This window comes from Belonocnema kinseyi, chromosome 5, assembly GCF_010883055.1.
Source record: "Belonocnema kinseyi isolate 2016_QV_RU_SX_M_011 chromosome 5, B_treatae_v1, whole genome shotgun sequence".
Taxonomy (NCBI): Eukaryota; Metazoa; Arthropoda; class Insecta; order Hymenoptera; family Cynipidae; genus Belonocnema; species Belonocnema kinseyi.
In genome coordinates this window covers 145,419,650-145,443,868 of record NC_046661.1, presented here as the reverse complement: position 1 = coordinate 145,443,868, position 24,219 = coordinate 145,419,650, and the positions used below count along the sequence as shown (strand labels likewise).

The 24,219-nt window shown below is 23.2% G+C and overlaps 1 protein-coding gene across 1 annotated transcript in view; it reads left to right on the top strand.

Annotated features, from left to right (window-relative positions):
* Positions 1-24,219, top strand: part of LOC117172521 (ubiquitin-protein ligase E3A) — a 63,113-nt gene that overhangs the window by 15,315 nt on the left and 23,579 nt on the right. The window contains exons 4-7 of the mRNA XM_033360541.1: positions 3,733-4,098; positions 7,833-8,143; positions 14,269-14,472; positions 22,928-23,227. Coding sequence (XP_033216432.1) covers positions 3,733-4,098; positions 7,833-8,143; positions 14,269-14,472; positions 22,928-23,227 — 1,181 coding nt within the window. The remainder of the gene's footprint in view (positions 1-3,732; positions 4,099-7,832; positions 8,144-14,268; positions 14,473-22,927; positions 23,228-24,219) is intronic.

The following is a 24,219-nucleotide window of genomic DNA, read 5'->3' as shown; positions in this document are numbered from 1 at the left end:
TTAATTTTTCAAAAAAGCAGCAAAATTTTCGGCAAAAAGAATGATTTTCTATAAAAAAAACTAACTTTAAATAAAATACATAACTTTCTTGATGAAATAGTTGTATTTTCTTCCAAATTGTTGAATTTTGAAGCCAAAAAGATAAATTTTCTATAAAATGGTTGAATTTTCAACAAAAAAGTTAATTTTTATTATAAAAAAATGAATTAAAAAAAAAACAGTTTAATTTTCTACCAAATTGTTGTAGTTTTAATACAAAGAAGCTAATTTTCTACACATAAAATAGATTTTCAACCCGGAAATACGAATTTTTAGCCAACAAATTTAATTGTTCAACAAAACAGTTAATTCTCGGCCAAAAATATTGTTTTCTATAAAAAGGACTAGAAAAAAGTTAATTTTCAAGAAATTAGTTCAATTTTCTTGAAACAGAATTCATTTTTAATTTAAAAAAAAAAACGAATTTTCTACAAAACAATTCAATTTTGTACCAAGTTGTTAAATTTTTAAGCCAAAAAGGTGTTTTTCTACAAATTGTTTAATTTTCAAGAAAAGAGTTGAATTTGTAAAAAACATAATTAATTTTCAATAAACAGCATTAATTTTCAATAAATAAAAAAACTCATTTTCTATAAAACAGTTAAATTTTCTACGAAATTGTTGAATTTTTAACAAAAAAAGATGTATTATCGACAGGAAAGTTAAATTCTTAACCTGAGCATATGAATTTTCAACAAAAAAGTTAATTTTTAATTTTAAAAAAAATAATATTTCTGCAAAAGAGTTCAATTTTCCACCGAATTGTTGTATTTTCAAAACAAAAAGATCAATTTTCTGCAAAATGGTTGAATTTTCAACCCGAGAATATAAAGTTTCAACAAAAAATTAATTTTCAAGAAAATAGTTCAATTGTCAAAAAAAGACTTCAATTTTCTTTAAACAGATTTAATTATTTCTTTAAAAAAAACGAGTTTTCTACAAAGCAGTTCAATTTTGTACCAAATTGTTGAATTTTTAAGCCAAAAAGGTGATTTTTTTACAAACTGTTTAATTTTTAACCCGAGAATGTGAATTTAAAAAAAAAGTTAATTTTCAAGAAAATAGTTTAATTTTTAATAAACAGAATTAATTTTTTATAAATTAAAGGTGAATTTTCTAGAAATTGTTGAAATAAATTTTCAATCCGGGAATATATGAATATAAATTTCAACAAAAAAGTTCATTTTTAAGAAAATGTTTAAATTTTAATTAAACACAATTAATGTTTAATATAAAAATAATTAATTTTCTACAAAAAAGTTAAATTTTTAACTCGAGAACATTTAGTAGTAAACATTTTCATTGAAAAGAATTCAATTTTTAATTTTAAAAAGTCAATTTTATAGAAAACACTTTTATTTTGTACATCATTTTTTAATTTTTGACTGAAACAGGCAAATTTTCTACAAAACAGTTAAATTTTTATCCCAAGAATATAAAGTTTAAAGAGAAAAATTAATTTTCAACAAAATAGTTAAATTCTGAGCGAGAAAAGTTTAATTTTCAACAAGACAACTGCATTTTTACAAATAAAAAACTGATTCTTTTTCTACAAAACAGCTGAATTTTACACCAAATAATTGAACTTTTAACCAAATTTTTTAATTTTCAAGAAAAAAATGTGAATTTTCAACTCGAGCATATGAGTTTTATACAAAAAAATAGTTCAATTTCCTTTGAAAAAATGTTCTAATTAAAAAGAATGAATTTTTTACAAAGTAGTTTAATTTTGTACCAAATTTTTGAATTTTAAAACCAAACAGGCTAATTTTTTACATAACAGATACATTTTTAACCCAAAAATATGAATTATCAACAAAAAAAGGAATACTCTACAAAACAGTTCAATTTTATAACAAATAGTTGAACTTTTTTTACAAATTCTTGAATTTTCAAGCCAAAATTGGGAATTTTTTACAAAAAAGTTGAATTTTCAACCCAAGAATATAAATTTTTAACAAATAACTTTTATATTCAAGAACATAGTTAAATTTTAATTTTAAAAAAATGCATTTTTGATAATAGAATGAAAGAATTTTCTTTAAAACAGTTCAATCTTGTACCAAAGTGTTGAATTTTCTACAAAACAGTTGAATTTTCAACCCGAGAATATGAATTTTCAACAGAAAAAATTAATTTTCAACAAAATAGTTGAATTTTCAGCCAAAGCAGTTTATTTTTCAACAAGACAACTGCATTTTCACCAATAAAAAACGAATTATTTTTCTACAAAACAGTTAAATTTTGTATCAAACTTGTCAATTTTCAAACAAAACAGGCTAATTTTCTACGAAGAGAATTAATTTTCACAAAAAAAGAATTTTCTAAAAAATAATTCAATTTTATATCAAATAGTTTTAACTTTTTAACAAATTCTAGAATTTTCAAGTCAAAATTGTGAATTTTTTACAAAAAAAGTTAAATTTTTAACCCGAGAATATGAATTTTCAACAACTAAGTTTTATATTCAAGAAAATAGGTCAATTTTAGTTTAAAAACAAAAATCTAATAGATTATTTTTTTCAAATGTCATTAATTCCCAGCAAAGAAGAAATTTTCTACAAAACAGTTTAATTTTTCTATCAAAGAGTTTAATTCCTAATTAATTTTTAAATTTTCAGACCAGAAAAACAAATTTTCAATAAAAAAGTTGATTTTTAACCAATCAGTTGAATTAACAACACAATTTTTAAATTGTGTCATAAAAAATTAATTTCTAACGAAAAAAAAGTTGGAAATGCAACTATTTTTGTTGATTAATCTTTTTTTTTTTAATTTGACTATTTGTTTTTAAATAGGTTGAAAATTAACAAATTTAGTCACAATTTCATCTACTTTGTTGAAAATTCAACAATTTGGTTGAAAATTTAACTAATTTGTTAAAAATTTATCCTTTTTGGTCAAAAATTGAACTGCTTGGTTAAATATTCATTTTTTGGAATAAAAAATTCGTCTTTTTGCCTTGAAAATTCAACTATTTAGTTAAAAATTCAACTGTTTTTGAAGCATAATATTGTTTTTTCTTTAAATTTGACCATTTGTGGTTGAATAGGTAGACAATTAAATTAGTTGCTTAAAAATTCAACTATTTTTTATGTAAAATTATACTATTTTGGGAAAAAGTCATATTTTTGGCTGAAAATTTCATTTTTTCGAATAGAAATTTTTTTTTTTAATGTCGAAATTTAACTGCCTTGTACCAAATTCATCATTTTCGCTTGAAACTTGAACTATTTGGTCAAAATGAAACTGTTTTTTTGTAGAAAGTTGAACTATTTGGTTAAAAATTAAACTATTTTCTTGAAACCTCATCGATTCTGCTTGAAAAATGAATTGTTTGGTTGTAAATGCAATCGCTTGTTCTAAAATAAATTTTGTGGTTGAAAATTCAGCTATTTAATTGAAAAATAATCATTTTTCATCAAAAAATTAACTTTTTAGTGAGAATTCCACTTTTCAGGATTATAAGTCAATATTGTTGAATTACGTTTTTATTCTCCAATTTTATTTAAAAAATCATGAAATGGATCTAAAAATCCGATTTTTGCCATGATACAAATTCTAATTTGGAAATACAAATTTCTACATATAGAGTATAAATTATTTAGAGAAAAAAATGCTCTTCTCATATAGCTGATTGATTGGATGCGATTTTAATTTGAAAATATAGAGTGTAAAATGTTTTGAAAACAGGAAAGGAAATACCGTACCTCACAGAAGCGAAGCTTTTGGAAATAATCGAGACATGCAAAACGGAGGGATCGTATTCTCTCTTGATTCGAACCTTGGGCGAGGTTTTTTCCTCGGCGGAGGCTTTGAGTCGTAGTTTTCAAAAGACGGAGAAAAACGATTCGCCCTTGGCCGCATTGTTGGACAGAGCACCGGTTTCGTTATTGAGACCTCCTGGAGATTTAAGTAAGGAAGCTGTAAGATCTCTCCAAGGCGAGGACAAGGAAGAAGATAGCAGTGATCCATCACCTGCGATTCCACATCCAGATGATACGAGTGTCGATCTTCCTGCTGTCCGAAGAGCTTTCACTGCCTTGTGGTCCTTACCAGGTATATTTGACAAATTATATTTTATTTTACATTTATTTTGCACTATTTTATTAAAACTAATCGTAGAAATCTAGTGCGCAGGTGTAAGCTTCATAGAAGTATACTGCGCAACCATTTGCGCGATAGATCTTTATTTGGTTGCGCAGTAAATTCTAGTTGAAATTTTAAAAAAATTTGTAAACGAATTTTCCAAATCGGTTTCTCGCTAACGAAAATGATAGCGTTCACACAATTTCCTAACAATTATTCGGCTTGTTCTCGAGATAAGGTTTACAAGTTTTTTTATTGTTCAATATAATAAGCACATAAAATATAAGTCATTTTAGAGAGTAGCCTTAAACCGTGGAATTCAGGGCGCAGGTTTAAGCCTCATATAAGTCTACTGCGCAGACATATGCGCGATAGATCATTATTTGTTTGCGCAGTATATTTCAGTCGGAATTCTTTTGAAATTTGTAAAAAAAAATGCACATCGGTTTTTCGCTGCCGAAAACCATAGCGTCCACACAATTTCATAAAAATCATTCGGCTCGTTCTCGAGATAAAGCTTACAATTTTTTTTTGCTAATGTTCTATATAATAGTAGATAAAAGATCAGTAATTTTAGGAAGTAGCTTTCAATCGTGAGAATCTAGTGCGCAGGCGTAAGCTTCATAGAAGTATACTGCGCAGCCATATGCGCGATAGATCTTTATTTGGTTGCGCAGTAAATTCTAGTTGAAATTCGTTTTAAATTTGTAAACGAGTTTTCCAAATCTGTTTCTCGCTACCGAAAACCATAGCGTTCACACAATTTCCTAACAATTATTCGGCTCGTTCTCGAGATAAAGTTTGCAAGCTTTTTTCATGTTAAATATAATATTGGATACAAAATAAGTCATTTTAGAGAGTAGCTATAAATCGTGGAATCTAGTGCGCAGATGTAAACTTTATAGAAGTCGAATGCGCGTCCATATGCGCGATAGATCTTTATTTAGTTGCGCAGTAAATTCCAGTCGGTTTTCGTTTGTAGATCCCTTCTTTCGCACCATTTTATCAAAATTATTTGTAAATTTTTTTGAAAATTCAACTATTTTGTTGAAAATGGAATTTTTAGTTAAAAAATGTAACTATTTGTTTAAAAATTAACTTTTTTTATAATTGATATTCTTGGGTTAAAAATAAAACTGTTTTGTACAAAATTCGTCGTTTTGTTAAACCATTCTATTATTTGCTTGAAAATTTAATTTTATTTAATTTAATTTTTTTTATTTAACATATTTTTTGTTGTTGTTAAAAATTCATTTTTCAGTTGGACACTCAACTATTTGGTTGAAAATTAACTTTATTGTTGAAAATGTATATTTTGGGATTTAAAATACAAATATTTTTCCCCAAAATTCATCTTTTTTGCTGGAAAAACTCATCCTTTTTGGTTGCAAATTCATATTTTTAGATTAAAATTTCAAAATTTTGGTTGAAAATTTAACTATTTGATTTAAAATTTAACTTATTGTTTAAAAATCAACTTTTTGGCTGAAAATTGACATTTTTGGGTTTAAAATTCAGCTGTTTTACAGAAAATTCTTCTTTTCTGTTAAGAATTCTATTATTTGCTAGAAAATGTAATTCTTTTATTGAAAACTCAAGAAATTACTGAAAAAGTCATCCTTTTTGGTTGAAAACGTAATTGCTTTGTAGAAAATTCGTCTTTTTAGGCTTTAAAATGTCACATTTCTGTAGAAAATTTAATTATTTGATTGAAAATTAAGTTTTTTCCTTTTGAAAATCGATATTTTTGGGTTCAAAATTTAACTGTTTTTGCAGAAAATTGATCTTTTTTGAACAAAATTCGTCTCTTTGGGTATAAATCTCATATTTTTTTACTAAGCTGCAACTGATGGTTGAATAATTACCTGATTTTGTTAAAAATTCAACGATTTTCTTGAACATTTTTTTTGGTTAAATTCAAAGCTGTTTTTGATTGAAAGTTATGATTTTTTGTTGTTTAAAATACATTTTTCGTTGAAAATTCATTTTTCAGGTGAAAGCTCAACAATTTGGTTGAAAATTAACTTTACGTTGAAAATTTATATTTTTAAATTTTGTAATTCTTCTGTTTCTGACAAAATTCATCTATTTTTTGCTGGAAAATTCCAAAATTTACCAGGAAATTCCTCTACTTGAAAATTCACTTTTTTGTAGAAAATTCGTATTTTTGTTTAAGAATTCTGTTATTTGCTTAAAAATTTAATTTTTTTGTTGAAAATTCAACAATTTATTTTAAAAGTCGTCGTTTTTGGTTGAAAACTAAACTGTTTTGTAGAAAATTCGTCTTTTTGGTTTGAAAATTTATAATTTTGATATGAAATTTAACTATTTGATGGCAATTTAACTAATTCTTTGAAAATAAACTCTTTTACTGTAAATTGATAATTTTGGGTTTAAAATTCAACTGTTTTGTAGAAATTACTTGCAAATTTAATTTCCTTATTTATAATTTCAAAATTTACTTAAAAATTCATCCTTTTTGGTTGAAAGTTTAACTGTTTTGTAAAAAATTCATTTTTTTTCGGTTGACAATTTAACATTTTGGTAGAAATTTTACCTATTTGATTAAAAAATCACTTTTTCGTTAAAACTGTATTTTTTTAAATTGAAAACTCAACTATTTAGTTAAAAACTCTTTGAAAATTCAACTAATTGTTTGAAAATCAACTTCTTTGCTGTGAATTGATATTTTTGGGTTTCAAATTCATCTGTTTTATTGAAATTCAAAAATTTAGTTAAAAATTTATCCTTTTTGGTTGAAAATGTAAATGTTTTGTATAGAGAATTCATCTTTTTTGCTTGAAAATTCAACACTTTGGTTAAAAATTTAATTATTTATTCAAAAGTGAACTTTTTCATTAAAAATTTCATATTTTTTGGTTAAAAAGAAACACAACTGTTACATTGAATAATAATGTGATTTAGTTCAAAATTTAAAATATTGGGTTGAGAAATTTTTTTTTTTATTTCAACTGGTTTTCATTTGAAATTTAAATATTTTTAAATGAAAAATCAACTGTTACATTTTTTGTGGAGATTTCTCCTTTTTTGTTTAACAATTATTTTATGTTTTATTTTTTTTCGTGAAAAATCAACTATTTGTTTGAAAATTCATCTTTTTCATAGAAAATGAATCTTCTTGATATAAATTTTCTTTTTTATTTTGTTTTTTGAAAATGATATTTTTCTGGAAGTTTAATAGTTTTCGAGATAAATTTTACAATTTTTTCACTTTTTTAATAAACTATAAAGTAGTAAATATAAAATAATTAAAGAAAATTTCCACAAATCATGGGAATCTAGTGCGCAGTTCTCAACTTCACATAAATCTACGGCGCATCTATATGCGCAATAGTTCCTAATTTTGATGCGCTATAAATACTTGTCAAAATTCGCTTTAAATTTGTAAACGAATTGTCCCAAATCGGATTCTCGCCCCCTAAAACTCCTCTTATTCACACAATTTCATCAGAATCATTCGATCCGTTCTCAAGATAAATTTTGCAATTTTTCAAATTCCTTTATTTAATATTATACAAAAGAAAAGTAGTTTTCAGAAAGTAAACGTAACTCGTCAGAATTGAGTGCGCATATCTAACCTCTGAAGAAGTCAACTGCGCAGTCATATGCGCAATAGATCTTTATTTGGCTGCGCAGTAAATTCTAGTAGGAATTCGTCTTGAATTGAATTTTTTTCTTTCTAGGTGAAGCTTTTGAGTCAGCCCTCGTTCACGCACTAGTCACATTGGCTGATAATATAGAACTAGACTTAAGGGTATTTGGTATAATACCTTATGAAGGTACTGATAGTCTGTTAAATGTATTTCTAATAGTCTTTGAAATCCCGGTTTTGGGAACGAGCGATTATTTGGAGCTGGCTTTACACATGTTGTGCAAAGCCGCCAGTTGTTTGCCTCTGTCTGCTCAAGCAAAACTGGCCCGAATCTGGGCCCGACATTGCAAATCACGGCTTGAGTGTCTTCTTCAAGCTCTTCAGCAACTTATAACAGTCAAGGTAATTTATAATCTTAAAAAATTAGGCAAACACAGGGTGGTGACTTGACCGGAAAACCGGGAAATGACCCGAAATTTCCGTCTGATTGCAGTTAAATTCGAGTTTTTATTATTTAAATAATTTTAGTCAATTTAAAACAGGGTTTTCTAGTTTATATACATTCCTCGGGCTATTAAGTATTTTTATTTTAGGTTAAGGATTCATTTATTTATTACGAAATTTAACTACTTGGTTAAAAGTTACTCATTTATTAAAAATTAAGTTTTTTTTTGAAGATTCATCATTTTTATTGAAAATTCATCTCTGGTTGAAACTTAAACTACTTTGTTAAAAATAATTTTTTTTATATCTAAAAAGTTAACTATTCCAGTAGAAAATTGAACTATTTTGCTGAAAATACGTTTTTTTGTGAATAATTAGATTTATCAAAGAAAATTGAAAGTCTGTTTCTTAATTGCAAATCTTTTTCATGTTTTTTTAGCGTAACAATGTTTTTAATAGGAAAATTAAATTAAATATTTAACTTTAAACAAAAAAGGAAATTTTAATTATTTGGCTGAAAATTGACATTTTTTACTTAAAAATTCAACTATTTGTTTAAAATTTTCTTTGTACTGTGTGGAAAATTCGTTTTTTTTATAGAAAATTAATCTTTATGTTTGAAACATCATCAGTTTGGTTGAAAATTAATTTCTATAGTAGGGAGCGGTGTTTTTTTTTTAATTTGACTAGTCCAGTAGAAAATTCAACTATTTTGTTGAAAATCCTTTTTTTTCATAAGAATGAGATTTTTAAGATAAAACTTAACCATTCTATTGTTGGTAGAAAATGTATCTTTTTGGAATGAAACTTGAACTATTTGGTAGAAAATTGAATATTTTTTATTTAGAAATTAAACTAGTTCAAAAATTTATCTACTTTGTGAAAAATTCTCCTTTTTTTGTAGAGAATTAATCTTTACGGTTGAAAATTCTTCTTTTCGGCATAAAATTCAACTGTTCCAGTTGAAGATTCAACATTTTAGTTGAAAATTGATCAGTTTGGTTGAAAATTAATTTCTTAAATTAAAATTATTTCTTGAAAATAAAAATAAATAAATTAAATTAGACCCCTTCTTTCGCACCATTTTATCAAAATTATTTATAAATTTTTTTGAAAATTCAACTATTTGGTTGAAATGGAATTTTTAGTTAAAAAATGTAACTATTTGTTTGAAAATTAACTTTTTTTTATAATTGATATTCTTGGGTTCAAAATAAAACTGTTTTGTAGAAAATTCGTCGTTTTGTTAAACCAGATAAATTAAAAAAATTTTAATTAATTTCTTAGACTAAGAATTTTATTATTCAAGTTTTTGTTGAAAATTTATCGTTTCTAGTTCGAAATTCAACAATTTTGATGAAAATTTGTCTTTTTTTTTAACCGATTTTTTTTTGTAGAAAATTATCTTTTTCTTTGAAGGTTATTCTTCTTGTTTAAAAATTTTTCTTTTCGGTTAAAATTGCAAGTACTTCAGTTAAATATTTATCATAGTATTTGAAAATTCATCTTTTAGGTTGAAAATAATATTATTTGGTTGAAAATTAAATTCCTTTGTTAAAAATTAATTTTTTTAAGTTGAAGGTTCATCAATTTTTGATTGAAAAATTATCTTTTTTAGTTGAAAATTAATTTTTTGGTCCAAAATTCAATCATTCCAGTTAAAGATTCCTCATTTAAGTTAAAAATGAATTTCTGTGGTTTAAAATTCAACTATTCCAGTTAAATATTTATGATTTTATTAGAAAATCACCACTTTATTTGAAAACTTGTCTATTTTTTTTTTAATTTTCATCTGTTTCGTTAAACATGAATTTTTTCAACTTGAAATTTAATTTTTTAAGTTTTCGTTGACAATTTATCTTTTTAGTAAAAACTAATTTTCTTTGTTTGAAAATTCAACTATTTCAGTTAAAAATTCTTCATTTTAGTTGAAAATTCATCATTTTGGTTGAAAATTAATTTCTTCAACTGAAAATTTAACTATATCATTTTTTCTTGAAAATTAATAGTTTTTAATTCAAAATTCCACAATTTGAATGAAAATTAGTATTTTTTAATAGAAAATTATCTTTTTCTATGAAAGTTAATCTTCTCGTCTAAAAATGTTTCTTTTCATTTGAAAATTCAAGTATTCCAGTTAAACAATCATTATTTTAGTTTAAAAAAAATCAATTTTCTACGTAAAAATACTAATTTTTAACAAGATACATATATTTTGTACTAAAAATCACGAATTTTCGACAAAGTACATGAATTTTTAACCTAATAGTAGAATTTTATTCTAAAAAATATCAGTTTTCAACAAAAAATGTAATAGTTGATATTTATTCTACAAAAGATTTTAGTCCTCAATAAAAAACAGTTGAATATAACCAAAAAAGATAAATTTTCAATAAAATAATTGTCATTTGAAAGTTCAATTATTCCAGTTAAATATTTGTCATTTTTAGTTGAAAATTCAGCTTGTTGGTCATAAATTGAATTTTTTAATATAAATAATCATCATCTTAGTCGAAACTTTAGCTTTCTGGCTTGAAATTCAACTATTCTATTAAAATATTGACAATTTTAGTTAAAAATTAATTTAATTTTTAAGTTTTTTTTAATGTAATTTTTTTAACTGAAAATTTAACTTATTTTACTCAAATATTGAAAATTATCATTTTCTTTGAAACCTACAGCAGTTAAATATTCCATAATATTAATTAAAAATTTATTTCTTTGGTGGGTCATTTATTTTTTAAATCAAAATTTAATTATTCAATTTTTGGGTGAAAAAATATCTTTTTCAGTTAGAAATTCCTATTTTCGGTGGAAATTAATCTTCTTCTAATTTGTTTAACTTAAAATTTAATTATTTAAGAAAATCGTACTAACTAAAAATGTAACTATTCCATTTTCGGTTTAAAGTTGATTTTGTCGCTGTTCAAGATTCAAATATTTGGTGGAAAACTAATCTTCTTTAATTGAAAATCCAACTATTTCGTGAGAAAATTCAAGTTTTTTAAAAAATTGTACTTTTTGCCAGAAAATTAATCTTGTTGTTTGTAAATTCATCTTTGTAGTTGAAAATTCAAGTACGTCAGTTAAATATTCATCATTTTAGTTGAAAATTGACCTTTTTTGCTTAAAACTCAACTATTTTTTGTTGAAAATTAATATTTTCATTGGAAAATTAGAGTATTTCAAAAATTATGTTATTTTGAAAATGTTCGGTCTATTAGGTTAAATTATGCTGAGAATGAGCATGACAAATTAAAATAAATGTTTGATTTTTGGGGTAAATATTAATATTTTACTTTTAATTAGCCGGAAAACCCCCGGGAATTTTTATTTTCAAAACCGGGAAGTTTTTTGCTTCCTTCAAAGTCATTTTGCATTTTCTCCTCTTCTGTTTTGATTTTATCTTTAATTCCCTTGACTAGTAGTTTTACTTTCCTCTTTTTATTTCTCTAATCATTTTCAAGTCTATTTCTTTTCTCAACACTAAGGCCTGTGATATTCATTTTTTTTGCTTCTTTCTTTTCTTGGGTGGCTGCTTGGATTTCATCATTTCATCCCGTATCACCACACATTCTTCATATAACCGCAGTACCACACATTTTTCGACCAAACCCAGTACCACACATTTTTCCCATAACACCAGTACCACACATTTCTGTCGCACTCTTAAAAATTATGAATGCAAATAAAATTAAGTTAAACAGAGGAATTCTTTACAAAATAGTTGAAATTTCACCCCAAAAAATGTGATATTTGAGGTTTAAACCATAAAAAATTTTAATTTTTAATTAAAAACAGTTGAACATAACCAAAAATACGAATTTTCAAAAAAATATGTAAATATTCAACTAAAACAGATTAATTTTCAACCATACAGTTATATTTTTAACCACAAAAAATCAATTTTTAGCGAATTTTGAGCCAAGAGGAATAAGTTTCTAATAAAATCATGAATTCTCGACAAGATACATGAATTTTCAACCAAATAGTCGAATTTTATACTAAAAAAGATAGGGTTTAAAAATAATTGAATAGTTAAATTTCCTGTTAAAACCGTTCACTTTAAAACAACAACAAAATAATTTTTCAACAAAATAATTGGATTCTCAACTAAAATAGATTAATTTTCAATTATACTTCTTTTCATTTTACTTAAATTCCTCTAAAATCAGTCCAATTTTATGTTGTATTCTTTTGAATTTAGCTTTAATTATTTTAAAGTTTTATCAGTTTTTTCTGAATTCTTTTTAATTTTTTGTAATTCTCTTGAATTTTTTAACTCACTTGTATTATTTTAAATTTACTCAATTCTTGTATTCAGTTCAATGAATTAGAAAAAATTCAGTTTTTGTTTAATTCATCCAGAATTTTTTTTAACTCACCTTGGATTCCTAGGATTTTTTTAATCACCTGGAATTTTCTTGAATTTCATGAATTCGATTTTATTCTTCTAAATTCACTCTAGTTTGAGTTTAATTTTACTTCTTTTGAATTTAACTAATGAATTAAACTAAAAATTTAAAGCAATTTTTACTCTCTGATTCGAATGCTTTTGAATTTAACTTTGATTTTCTTAAAGTTTTATTAATTTTTCCTAAATTCTTTTAAATTCATTGAAATTTCCTTGAATTTCATGAATTCACTTTTATTCTTCTAAATCCCCTCAATTTGATGGATTAAAAAGAAAAATGTTTTTTTTTTTACATTCCTTTTGAATTCTTTGAAACTAACCTTAGACTCTTAGGTTTTTTTGGTTAAATTTATCTTGGATTTGTATGAATTTTATTCAATTCTTCTCATTTTCCTTGACTTCCTTGATATAGAATCCAATTACACTTCGAATTCTTTTTAATTTAATTTTAATTCTTTTGAAGTCTTATTATTTTTCCAGATTTCTTTTAAATTAACTCAATTTTATAGATTCCAAATTTTTTTGTATCCATCCTGAATTCTTGGAAACTCAGCTTGGATTCTTCGGAATTAAAAAAAAAATCCACCTTGAATTTTTATCAATTTCATTGGATTCTTCTCGTTTCACTTTAGCTCCTCTAAATTCAAGCAATTTTTACTCTGCTCTAAATGCTTTTGAATTTAACTTTAATTCTTTTGAATTTAACTTTAATTGCCTTTGTAATTTTTCTAAATAAAGTCTTCTAATTAATAAATTCTTATTAATTTTTCCTGAATTCTTGTAAATTCTTGGGAATTTTCTTGAACTTTAATTCTTTTAAATTTAACTTTAATTGCCTTTTTAATTTTTCTAAATAAAGTCTTCTAATTAATAAATTCTTATTAATTTTTCCTGAATTCTTTTTAATTCTTGGGAATTTTCTTGAACTCAATTCGGTGACTTAATATTTTCTTATCCCTCCTGAATTCTTTGAAATTCACATTGAATTTGTGAACATTTCATTGAATTTTTCTTAATTTCTTAGAGTTTCTTTAAATTCAAGCCAATTTTACTTTGAACTCTTTTCAACGAACTTTAATTCTTTTGAATGTAATTTTAATTTTTTTTAATTTAACTTTAATTCTTTTGAATGTAATTTTAATTTTTTTTAATTCAACTTGAATTCTTTTGAATTAAACTTTAATTTCCTTTTTTATTTTTCTAAATAAAGTCTTGTAATTTATATAATATAAATATAATATTCTCAGGATTTTTTAAAATCCACACTGAATTTTTATACATTTCATTAAATTTTTCTAAATATCTTAGAGTTTCTTTAAATTCAAGCCATTTTTGCTTTGAATTTTTTTGAATGAACTTTAATTCTTTTGAATGTATCTTTATTTTTTTTTGAATTTAATTTAAATTTTGTTGAATTTATAACTCTCATTGTTTTGAAGTCTTATGAATTTATCCTCAACACGTTCGAATTATTTTATTTTCATTTATGAAAACTTCCGTATTAAAAATTTTGCAAGGATTAGAATTTTGGTCTTTAAATATGTGTTAATGGTTAGGGAAAATGCAAAATAAATCGGTGAAAAATCAGGGAATGTTGAGCTCTAAAAGAACGTTTGAAAGCCTTCTAAATTTAAAAAGCAATGATAACTAAAAAAAAATTTCTTAATAGGTAATTGGAGGAGCATTCACACGAGATTATTGCGTTCAGGACGCGGATACCATAACAGCTCCTACAAAAGTCATGAAAATACTCTACTATGCGAGCATTTTAGCGGGAGAGCTAGATGCACTCGAATTTTCCCGGGACGAAGACAACGAGACGACGAGTTCGGATAAAGCTGGAGCCAAGCCGACGAGTTCACAGACAATTCAGGTTTATATTTACAAAAAAAAAAATATTATTTTATTTTTATGTCTCATGCAATTTTTAAATTCTAATTTAAAATTAATATCATTACAACATTTTTCTATTTCGTAGTATCTACTATTTAAATTAATGAGTGCTTCGCTTTTTCACCATTTAATTAATAATAATAATAATAATAATAATAAAATTAATATTTTTTAACTTCTTTCTCTGCAAAAATATTGCATTTTTTTAAATAGAAGAATTTTTAACTAAATAGTCGGATTTTCAAATATCAAAAAGGTAAATTTTCGCCCAGAAATGGAATAGTAAAATTTTCAGTAAACAAATTAATTTTCAAACAAAAAATTGTTTATTAAAACAATTCAATTTGCAACTTCAAGGATGAATCTTCAAAAAAAAAAAAAAAATTTTTAACAAACTATTTCAACTTTCAATGAAACGGTTGAATTTTTAAAACAAAAAGATAAAATCTCAGCGAAAAACGTTTAATTTTCAGTCAGTAAAATAAATTTAAAAATGAAAGTAAATTTTTAACGAAATATTATATTTTTCAAACAAAAAATTAAATTTTTATAAAAAAAAAGATCAGTTCTCGACAAAAAATGGAACATTTATGGTTTCAGTTAAAAAAATTAATTACTTAAAATTTTAGCCAGTAAAATAAATTTTCAACCAAAAAAGAAACGAATTAGATTGAATAATTAAATTTGCTTAAATTAAATTTATAGTTTTTCACCGCTTAATTCATTAATAATAATAATAATAATAATAATAATAATAATAATAATAAAATTAATCTTTTTTAACTTCTTTCTCTTCAAAAATATCGCATTTTTTTTAAATAGAGGAATAGAAAAATGGAATAGTAAAATTTTGAGTACAAAAATTAATTTTCAACAAAAAAAACGAATGTTTCGTAAAGTAATTCGATTTACAACTACAAAGAAATAAAAATTAAAATAAATTTTAATTCTTCCAATAAAAAAATTAATTTTTTAACAAACTATTTCAACTTTCAATGAAATAGTTGAATTTTTAACACAAAAAAAAATAAAATCTCAGCGAAAAATGTTGAATTTTCAGTTAGCAAAATTAATTTTGAAATGAAAGTGAATTTTCAACGAAATATTACAATTTTCAACCGAGAAATTAAATTTTTTATAAAAAAAGATCAGTTTTCGACAAAAAATGGAACAGTTACAGTTTCAGTTGAAAAAATTAATTCTAAATAAGAAAAAATTATTTTCAATCCAGGAGATCAATTTTTAATAAATAAAATGAATTTTCTATCAAAAAAGACGAATTTTTAACTACATATTTTGTTTTCAACCAATGAAATCAATTATTAACAAAAAATGCAATAGTTACATTCTCTAGAAAACAGAACATTTTTCACGAAAAAGATTACATTTTCATCAAAAAAGGTGAGTTTTATACAAAAAATGAAATATTTCAATTGAATTTTTAACTAAAATAATAAATCTTCAACTGAAAAAAAATAACGAAAGACATAAATTTTCAACCAAAAAAGAAACGAATTAAATTTATTAAATAATTAAATTTTCAACGAAATAGTATAATTTTCAGCCAAGAACATTGAATTTCTATTAAAAAAAAAAATCAAATCTCGACAAAAAATGAAACAGTTTCAGAAAATAAAAAAATTAATTTCAAATATTGAAAAATTAATTTCCAACCAAAAAGATGAATTTTCAATAAAAATATACGAATTTTTTATACAAAATAGATACATTTTCAACCAATTATATGAATTTTGAAAGGAATTTTCAACCAAAACAGAGGAATTAGTCACTAAGAAGCTTAAATATTCCCCAAAAAATTAGAATTTTCTATAAAATACAGGAATTTAAAACTAAATATTTGAATTTTCAACTTAAGAAGATAAATTTTGAACCAAATATCTACCAGTTTTTTTATATATATAAAAAAGATTTTTCAACAAAAAATAGAAGAATTAAATTTTTAGTTAAAACCATCATTTTTCAACAAAAAACAATAAATTCTCAACAAAATAATTCAATTTTAAACCCAAAAGATGAATTTTCTACAAAAAAAAATAGTTTCAATAAAATATATAAATTTTCAACTAAAAAAGATAAATTTACAAACAAAAACTAAAATTAATTAATTTTGTAATTTTTTAAATAATTAACTAATTAATTTTGTATTGAAAATATACATTTTTAAATAAAAATGGAAACATCTTGAGCTAAAAAAAAAAATAAATTTCAACTAGAAAGAAGCGAATTTTCAGCCAAGGAAATAAATTATCGACGACAAATTTTACAGTTGATATTTCGACTCAACAAGATTATTTAATTTTAAATTTAAAAAAAGTTAAACTCCACCATAAAAGGTGTATTTTCGACAAAAAAAGGAGACTTTTCAACCAAAAAGGATACTTTTTAACAAAATTATTTAATATTCAACAAAGTAGATAAGTTTAAACCAAATATTTGAATTTTAAAGTAAAAATTGTTTATTTTTCAAAAATGTAGATTAAGTTTCAACCAAACAGTTGAATTTGAAACTAAAAAGATAATTTTGGAAGAAAAAATGGAATAATTTTATTACAAATTCTTTAAATTAATTTTTCTACTAAAAAACGCAAAATTTCAAAAAAATAGTTGAATTTTCAACAAAGGAAATTAATTTTCTATCGAAAAAGATGAATTTTAAAAAAGAATTTCAACTAATAGAGATAATTTTCAACTAAGAAAGGTAAAGTTTCCAGCAAAAATTGAATAGTTAAATTGTCTGTTAAAAATTAATTTTCAACCAAAAAAGAACGAATTTTCAACAAAATGCTTAAATTTTTAACAACAGCAAAGTTCTAACATAGATTATGAATCTTCAGCTGGAATAGTTACATTTTCAGTTAAAACATAAATTTTCAATAAAAAAATAAGAAGTTCTGAGCAAAATATTTACTTTTTAAACCAAATTGATTACTTTTTTTTATAAAAAGTTGTTTAATTTTCAACAAATTAGAATAAGTTTCAATCAAATAATTCAATTTTTAACTAAAAAAGATCAATTTTCGACGAAAAATGGAACAGTTACATCTTCAATTAATCAAATTAATGTCTTAACAAAAAAAAAACGTGAATTGTTAAAAATTTGCAATGAAAAACATAAGTTTTCAAAAAGCAAAATCATTTTCCTACAAAAAAAGACGAATCTTCAACAAAGTAAATGAATTTTTAACGATGCAGTTGAATTTTTCACCGAAGGAGATCATTTTTTAACTAAAAGAGATAAATTTTGTACTAAAAAAAAAAGATTTTTGGTCCACCGAAAACTGAGTAATTAAATTTGCAGTTAAAAAATTAATTATCAGCCAAAAAAGAACAAATTTTCAACGAAACGATTTAATTTTTCAATCAGAGAAATGACATTTCAACGAAAATGGTAACTCTTAAACTAGAATAGTTAAATTTAACGTTGAAAATTAAATTAAAAAAAAAAAACAACAATTTGGTAACAAAATAATTGAATTTTCTACAAAGAAATTAATTTATAAACAAAAGATATTAATTCTCGACGAAAAATGTTTTAGTTGATATTTCAACTTAACAAGATTCTAATTTTAAATAAAAAACAGTTGAATGTAAACGAAAAAGTTGAATTTTCAATAAAAAAAAAAGGTTCCTTTCAATCCAAAAAGGATACTTTTTTACTAAATTCTTAAATTTTCAACAAAATAAATTAATTTTCAACCAGTTATTTGAATTTTAAACTAAAAAGATAACTTTTCAACTAAGAAAGGTGAATTTTCCACCAAAAAACTGAATTTATTTTGGAACAGTTACAATAAAAATAAATAAAAATAAACAAAATATAATTTTTTTTAAATAATAAAATATTTTAAATAAAAAAATTACTATTTCTGAACAAGATATCTGAGATAAAATAGTTTTTCTATGATTTTTTGTGAAAAATGTTTAAATTCACAAAAAAGACATTCATTTTAACCTTTTTTTTGCAATTGAATTTTTTCTGACCGTCACTTCTTATAAATTTTTGAAAAATTGTTGCATTTTAGTAAATGACTGCTTATTTTTTCCGGAAAAATATGCTCTACAACTCTAATGTTTCCAATTTTGAAAGTAAATTTGTCTATGTCTGAAATCGTTAGAACAGTTTTTTTATTAAGAACACATATTTTAAAGAAATAATTATATTTTAAAATTATTTTTATTATTTTTGAAATTGGAAGCAGAAGAGTTTTAGAAAATGTTTTCCCGGAAAAAATAAGCTGTCATTCATTAAAGTGCAATCATTTATAAAAAATTTGTCAGAAAAAATTCAATTGCAAAAACATGGTTAAAATTAATGTTTTTTTGTTGTTGTGAATTTTAATATTTTTTATAGAAAATGTTTTTTATTTTAAATGAGATCAGTTGTAATATTTCGATTCTTAAAATCATAGAAAAATTATTTTATCTCAGATATCTTGTTCAGTAATTGTTAATTGTTTATTGAAAATATTTTTATTTATAGTTACTGTAACTACTCCAGTTGAAGATTCATAATCTTAAGTTAAAATATTTTGTTGTTGTTAAAAATGTAAGCATTTTGTTAAAAATTCGTTCTTTTTTGGTTGAAAATGAATGTTTTAATAGACAATTCAAGTATTTCATTTTCGGCGGAAAATTTATCTTTATTAGTTGAAATTCTTTTTTAAGATTTATCTTTTTCGATAGAAAACTAATTTCCGTCGTTGAAAATTTAATTATTTCTATGAAAAGTCGTGTTTTTTAGCAGAAAGATTAATTTTTTAAAAAATCAAATATAACTATTCCATTTTTTCTTGAAAAGTTATCTTTTTAGTTTAAAATTCAAATAATTGGTTAAAACTTAATCTATTTTGTTGAAAATTAAACAATTTTCTTAAAAAGTATCCTTTTTGGTTGAAGGAAACCTTTTTTATTGAGTTGAATTGAAATATCAACTAACACATTTTTCGTCGAAAAGTAATTTCTTTTGGTTACAAATTAATTTCTTTCTAGAAAATTCTATTATTCTGTGACCAAATTGTTTTTTTATTACGCTAAATTTAACTATTCCAGTTGAAGATTTACGATTTTAGTTGAAAAGTCATTTCTCTGATTGAAAAATTAAATTGTTTTGTTGAAAATTCATTTATTTTGTTGTAGGTTCATCTTTTTTAGTAGGAAAATGATTTTGCTTTTTGAAAACTTATGTTTTTCATTGCAAATTTTTTTTTTGTTAAAACATTAATTTGATTAATTGCAAATGTAACTATTCCATTTTTCGTCGAAAATTGATCTTAGTTAAAAATTGAACTATTTGATGGAAACTTATTCAAATTGGTGGAAAATTAAACATTTTTTTTAAAAAGTATCCAATTTGGTTTAAAATGTAAATATTTTGCTCAGAAATTGTTTCTTTTTTATGGAAAATTTATTTCGAAACTGAAAATGTAACTATTCAAGCTAAAGATTCATAATCTTAGTTAAAATATTTTTTTTTTGTTAAAAATGTAAGCATTTTGTTGAAAATTCATTCTTTTCGGGTTGAAAATTAATTTTTTAACAGACAATTTAACTATTTAATTTTTGGTGGAAAATTTACCTTTCTTAGTTGAAAATTATCTCTATTAGTTGAAATTCTTTTTTCAGATTCATCTCTTTCGATAGAAAATTAATTTCCTTTGTTGAAAATTCAACTATTTCTTTGAAAATTTGCGTTTTTTTAGTAGAAATATTAATTTAAAAAATTTATAATAAAATTATTCCATTTTTTCTTCCAAAATTATCTTTTTAGTTTCAAATTCAACTGTTTGGTTGAAACTTAATCTATATTGTTTAAAAGTAAACAATTTTTTGCTTAAAATTAAAATATTTGGCTGAAACTTAATCTACTTTGTTGAAAATTAAACAATTTTGTTAAAAAGTATCCTTTTTGGATGAAAAGTCTTCTTTTTTTGATCGAAAATACACCTTTTATGGTTGAATTTAACTTTTTTTAAATTTAAAATTAAATAATCTTGTTGAGTTGAAATATCAACTGTAAAATTTTTCGTCGATAATTCATTTCCTTGGCTGAAAATTCGTTTCTTTCTAGTTGAAATTTATTTTTTTTTTAGCTGAAGATGTAACTATTCCTTTTTTGTTTGAAAATTTATATTTTCAATACAAAATTAATTAGTTAATTAAATAAAAAATTAAAAAATTAATTAATTTTAGTTTTTGTTTGTAAATTTATCTTTTTGAGTTGAAAATTTATATATTTTATTGAAACTATTTTTTTTTTGTAGAAAATTCATCTTTTGGGTTTAAAATTGAATTATTTTTTTGAGAATGTATTGTTTTTTGTTGAAAAATGATTGTTTTAACTAAAACTTTAATTCTTTTATTTTTTGTTGAAAAATCTTTTTTCTTATAAAAAAACTGGTAGATATTTGATTCAAAATTTATCTTCTTAAGTTGAAAATTCAAATATTTGGTTTAAAATTCCTGTATTTTGTAGAAAATTCTATTTTTTTGGGGAATATTTAAGCTTCTTAGTGACTAATTCCTCTGTTTTGGTTGAAAATTCCTTTCAAAATTCATATAATTGGTTGAAAATGTATCTATTTTGTATAAAAAAATTCGTATATTTTTATTGAAAATTCATCTTTTTGGTTGGAAATTAGTTTTTTCATATTTGAAATTAATTTTTTTATTTTCTGAAACTGTTTCATTTTTGGTCGGGATTTGATTTTTTTTATAGAAATTTAATGTTCTTGGTTGAAAATTATACTATTTCGTTGAAAATGTAATTATTAATTAAATTTAATTCGTTTCTTTTTTGGTTGAAAATTTATTTTACTAACTGAAATTTTTAGTCCTTTATTTTTGGTAGAAAAGTGAACTTTATAGTTGAAAATTTATGTCTTTCGTTAAAAATAATTTTTTTTTTCAGTTGAAGATTTATTATTTTAGTTAAAAATTCAAATGAAATATTTCATTTTTTGTATAAAATTCACCTTTTTTGATGATAATGTAATCTTTTTCGTGAAAAATGTTCTGTTTTTTAGAGAATGTAACTATTGCATTTTTTGTTAACAATTTATTTCATTGGTTGAAAACAAAATATTTAGTTAAAAATTCATCTTTTTTAATAGAAAATTCATTTTATTGATTGAAAATTGATCTCCTGGATTGAAAATTAGTTTTTTCATAATTAATTTTTTTAACTGAAACTGTAACTGTTCCATTTTTTGTCGAGAACTGATCTTTTTTTTTTATAAAAATTTTAATTTCTTGTTTGAAAATTATAAAATTTCGTTGAAAATAAATTCACTTTCATTTAAAAATTAATTTTGCTAACTGAAAATTCAACATTTTTCGCTGAGATTTTATTTTTTTGTGTTAAAAATTCAACTATTTCATTGAACGTTGAAATAGTTGAATTATTTCACGAAACATTCGTTTTTTTGTTGAAAATTAATTTTTGTACTCAAAATTTTACTATTCCATTTCCTGAGTTTAGTTAAAATTTCCTCTATTTAAAAAAAATGCAATATTTTTTGAAGAGAAAGAAGTTAAAAAATATTAATTTTATTATTATTATTATTATTAATGAATTAAGCGGTGAAAAACGAAGCACTAATTATTTAAGAAAGTAGATACTACGAAATAGAAAATTGTTGTTTTTTCGGTAGAAAATTCATCGTTTGGGTTTAAAATTGAATTATTTTGTTGAGAATGGATTGTTTTTGTTGAAAAATGGTGGTTTTAACTAAAACTTTAATGCTTCTATTTTTTATTAAAAATTTCTGTTTTTTTTTTGTTCAAAATTTATTTTGCTAACTGAAAATTTAGATATTTTCTTTTGCAGAAAATGTATGGCTGAAATCTTTAGAATATATTTTTTTAAATACTATTTTAAGATTTTTTTTCTATTTAAAAAAATGGAAACAGTAGTGTTGTAGAGAATGTTTTTCGCGGGAAAAATAAGCCTTCATTTATTAAAATGCAATCATTTTTCAAAAATAGGTAAAAAGCGGTGGTAAAAAAAAAATGAAATTGCAAAAAAACATGATTAAAGTTAATATTTTTGTTTAAATTTCAACATTTTTAATGGAAAATAATGTTTTATATTTGAAATGATTCTGAAAATCATAGAAAAACTTTAATATTTAAATACCGGCATTTTTGTAAAAATATATTTAGCAATAATGTTATTTACTTATTGAACCAAAATAAATGTTGTAAATTTGTTTAAATGCTCTAAAATATTCTCGAGAGCATTTGCTAAACACAAATGATTTCCCATTTCAGAATTGTCAATTAGGATCGATAATGTTTTAAATTTAATTTTCGAAATTTCAAATTGAAGGCTGATCAAAGCCAATCTTAAAAAAAAAGAAAGAAGAAAAGTGAAATGATAATTTCAAGAAGATAATAATTGGACAATTTGTTGGTAGGATCCTTTGGCGAAAACACTTGGAATTTCGTCCATAGATGCTCGCCGACCTTTTATTCCCTTCACAGAATTTTACAACGAACCGTTGAGCGACGCGGTTGAAATGGACAAGGATTTTGCCTATTACAAAAGCGAGCAGCCAATGAAATTTAGCTTCATGAATTACGCTTTTATTCTCACACCTGCTACCAAAACACTCGGGCTCTATTATGACAATCGAATAAGAATGTACAGCGAGCGGCGAATGAGTTTTCTTCAAACTGTTGTCGGCCAACCAACCAATCCATATCTCAGATTAAAGGTATGCTTTTTTTTTTAAATTATTCTTAACTTTTATGCATGGAGGAATTAAATTTTCATTTGAGAGAATCAATTTTCCTATAAAACAAGAGAATTGTATTAAAAAAGTGTTTAATTTTTCTCCTATTTTGGGGTTTCTCATCTTTTGTTACTTTTTTTAAATTGAAAAAGTAACATTTTATTCAAAATTGCAACTTGCACACCAAATACAGTTTTGATTACATTTTCCTAATCGACGAATCTTGAACCAAATGATCGAATTTTCAAACGGAGGAGATTCAACTTCAACCAGGAAGAGTTGCATTTTCAAACATAATTTTTAATTTTTAATTTGAAAATATGAATATTTTACAAGCCAGTTTAATTTTGAAGCAAGGAAGATGAATTTTCAACTAAAAATATGACTTTTCTAACAAATGAGGATTTTTACACCAAAAGAATGAATTTTCCATCCAAAAATACAAGAGATGAATTTTTAGCCAAAAGTTGATTATATTGAGCAAATAGTTGAATTTGCCACCCAAAAAGACGATTTTTCAAGTAAAAGAGAAATTTCAATCCAAAAAGGATGAATTTTCGACAAAAAAAGATGTCTTTTTAACAGAATAGTTGAATTCAGATAAATTCCGAAACAGAAATATGATACTTTTTTGTTTTGTTTTTGATCAAAAGAACTAACTTACACTCAAAAAAGATCAATGTTGTACCAAATAATAGATTTTTGGAACCAAGAGATTTATTTTAAACAAAAAAAGTTAATTTTTAAGAAACTAGTGGAATTTTCAATAAAATAATTAAACTTTAAACGAATTTGTGGAGTTTTGAACTACACACCAAAAATATAATATTGTACTCCAATAAAAACTATTAAATCTCTAACATAAAACGTGAATTTGTAACAAGTGTAAATTTTTGACCAAAAACAATGAATTTTTCAAAAAAACCGTTGAATTCTCACAAAAACTATGTTTTTTAATTCAAGGGGATTATTTC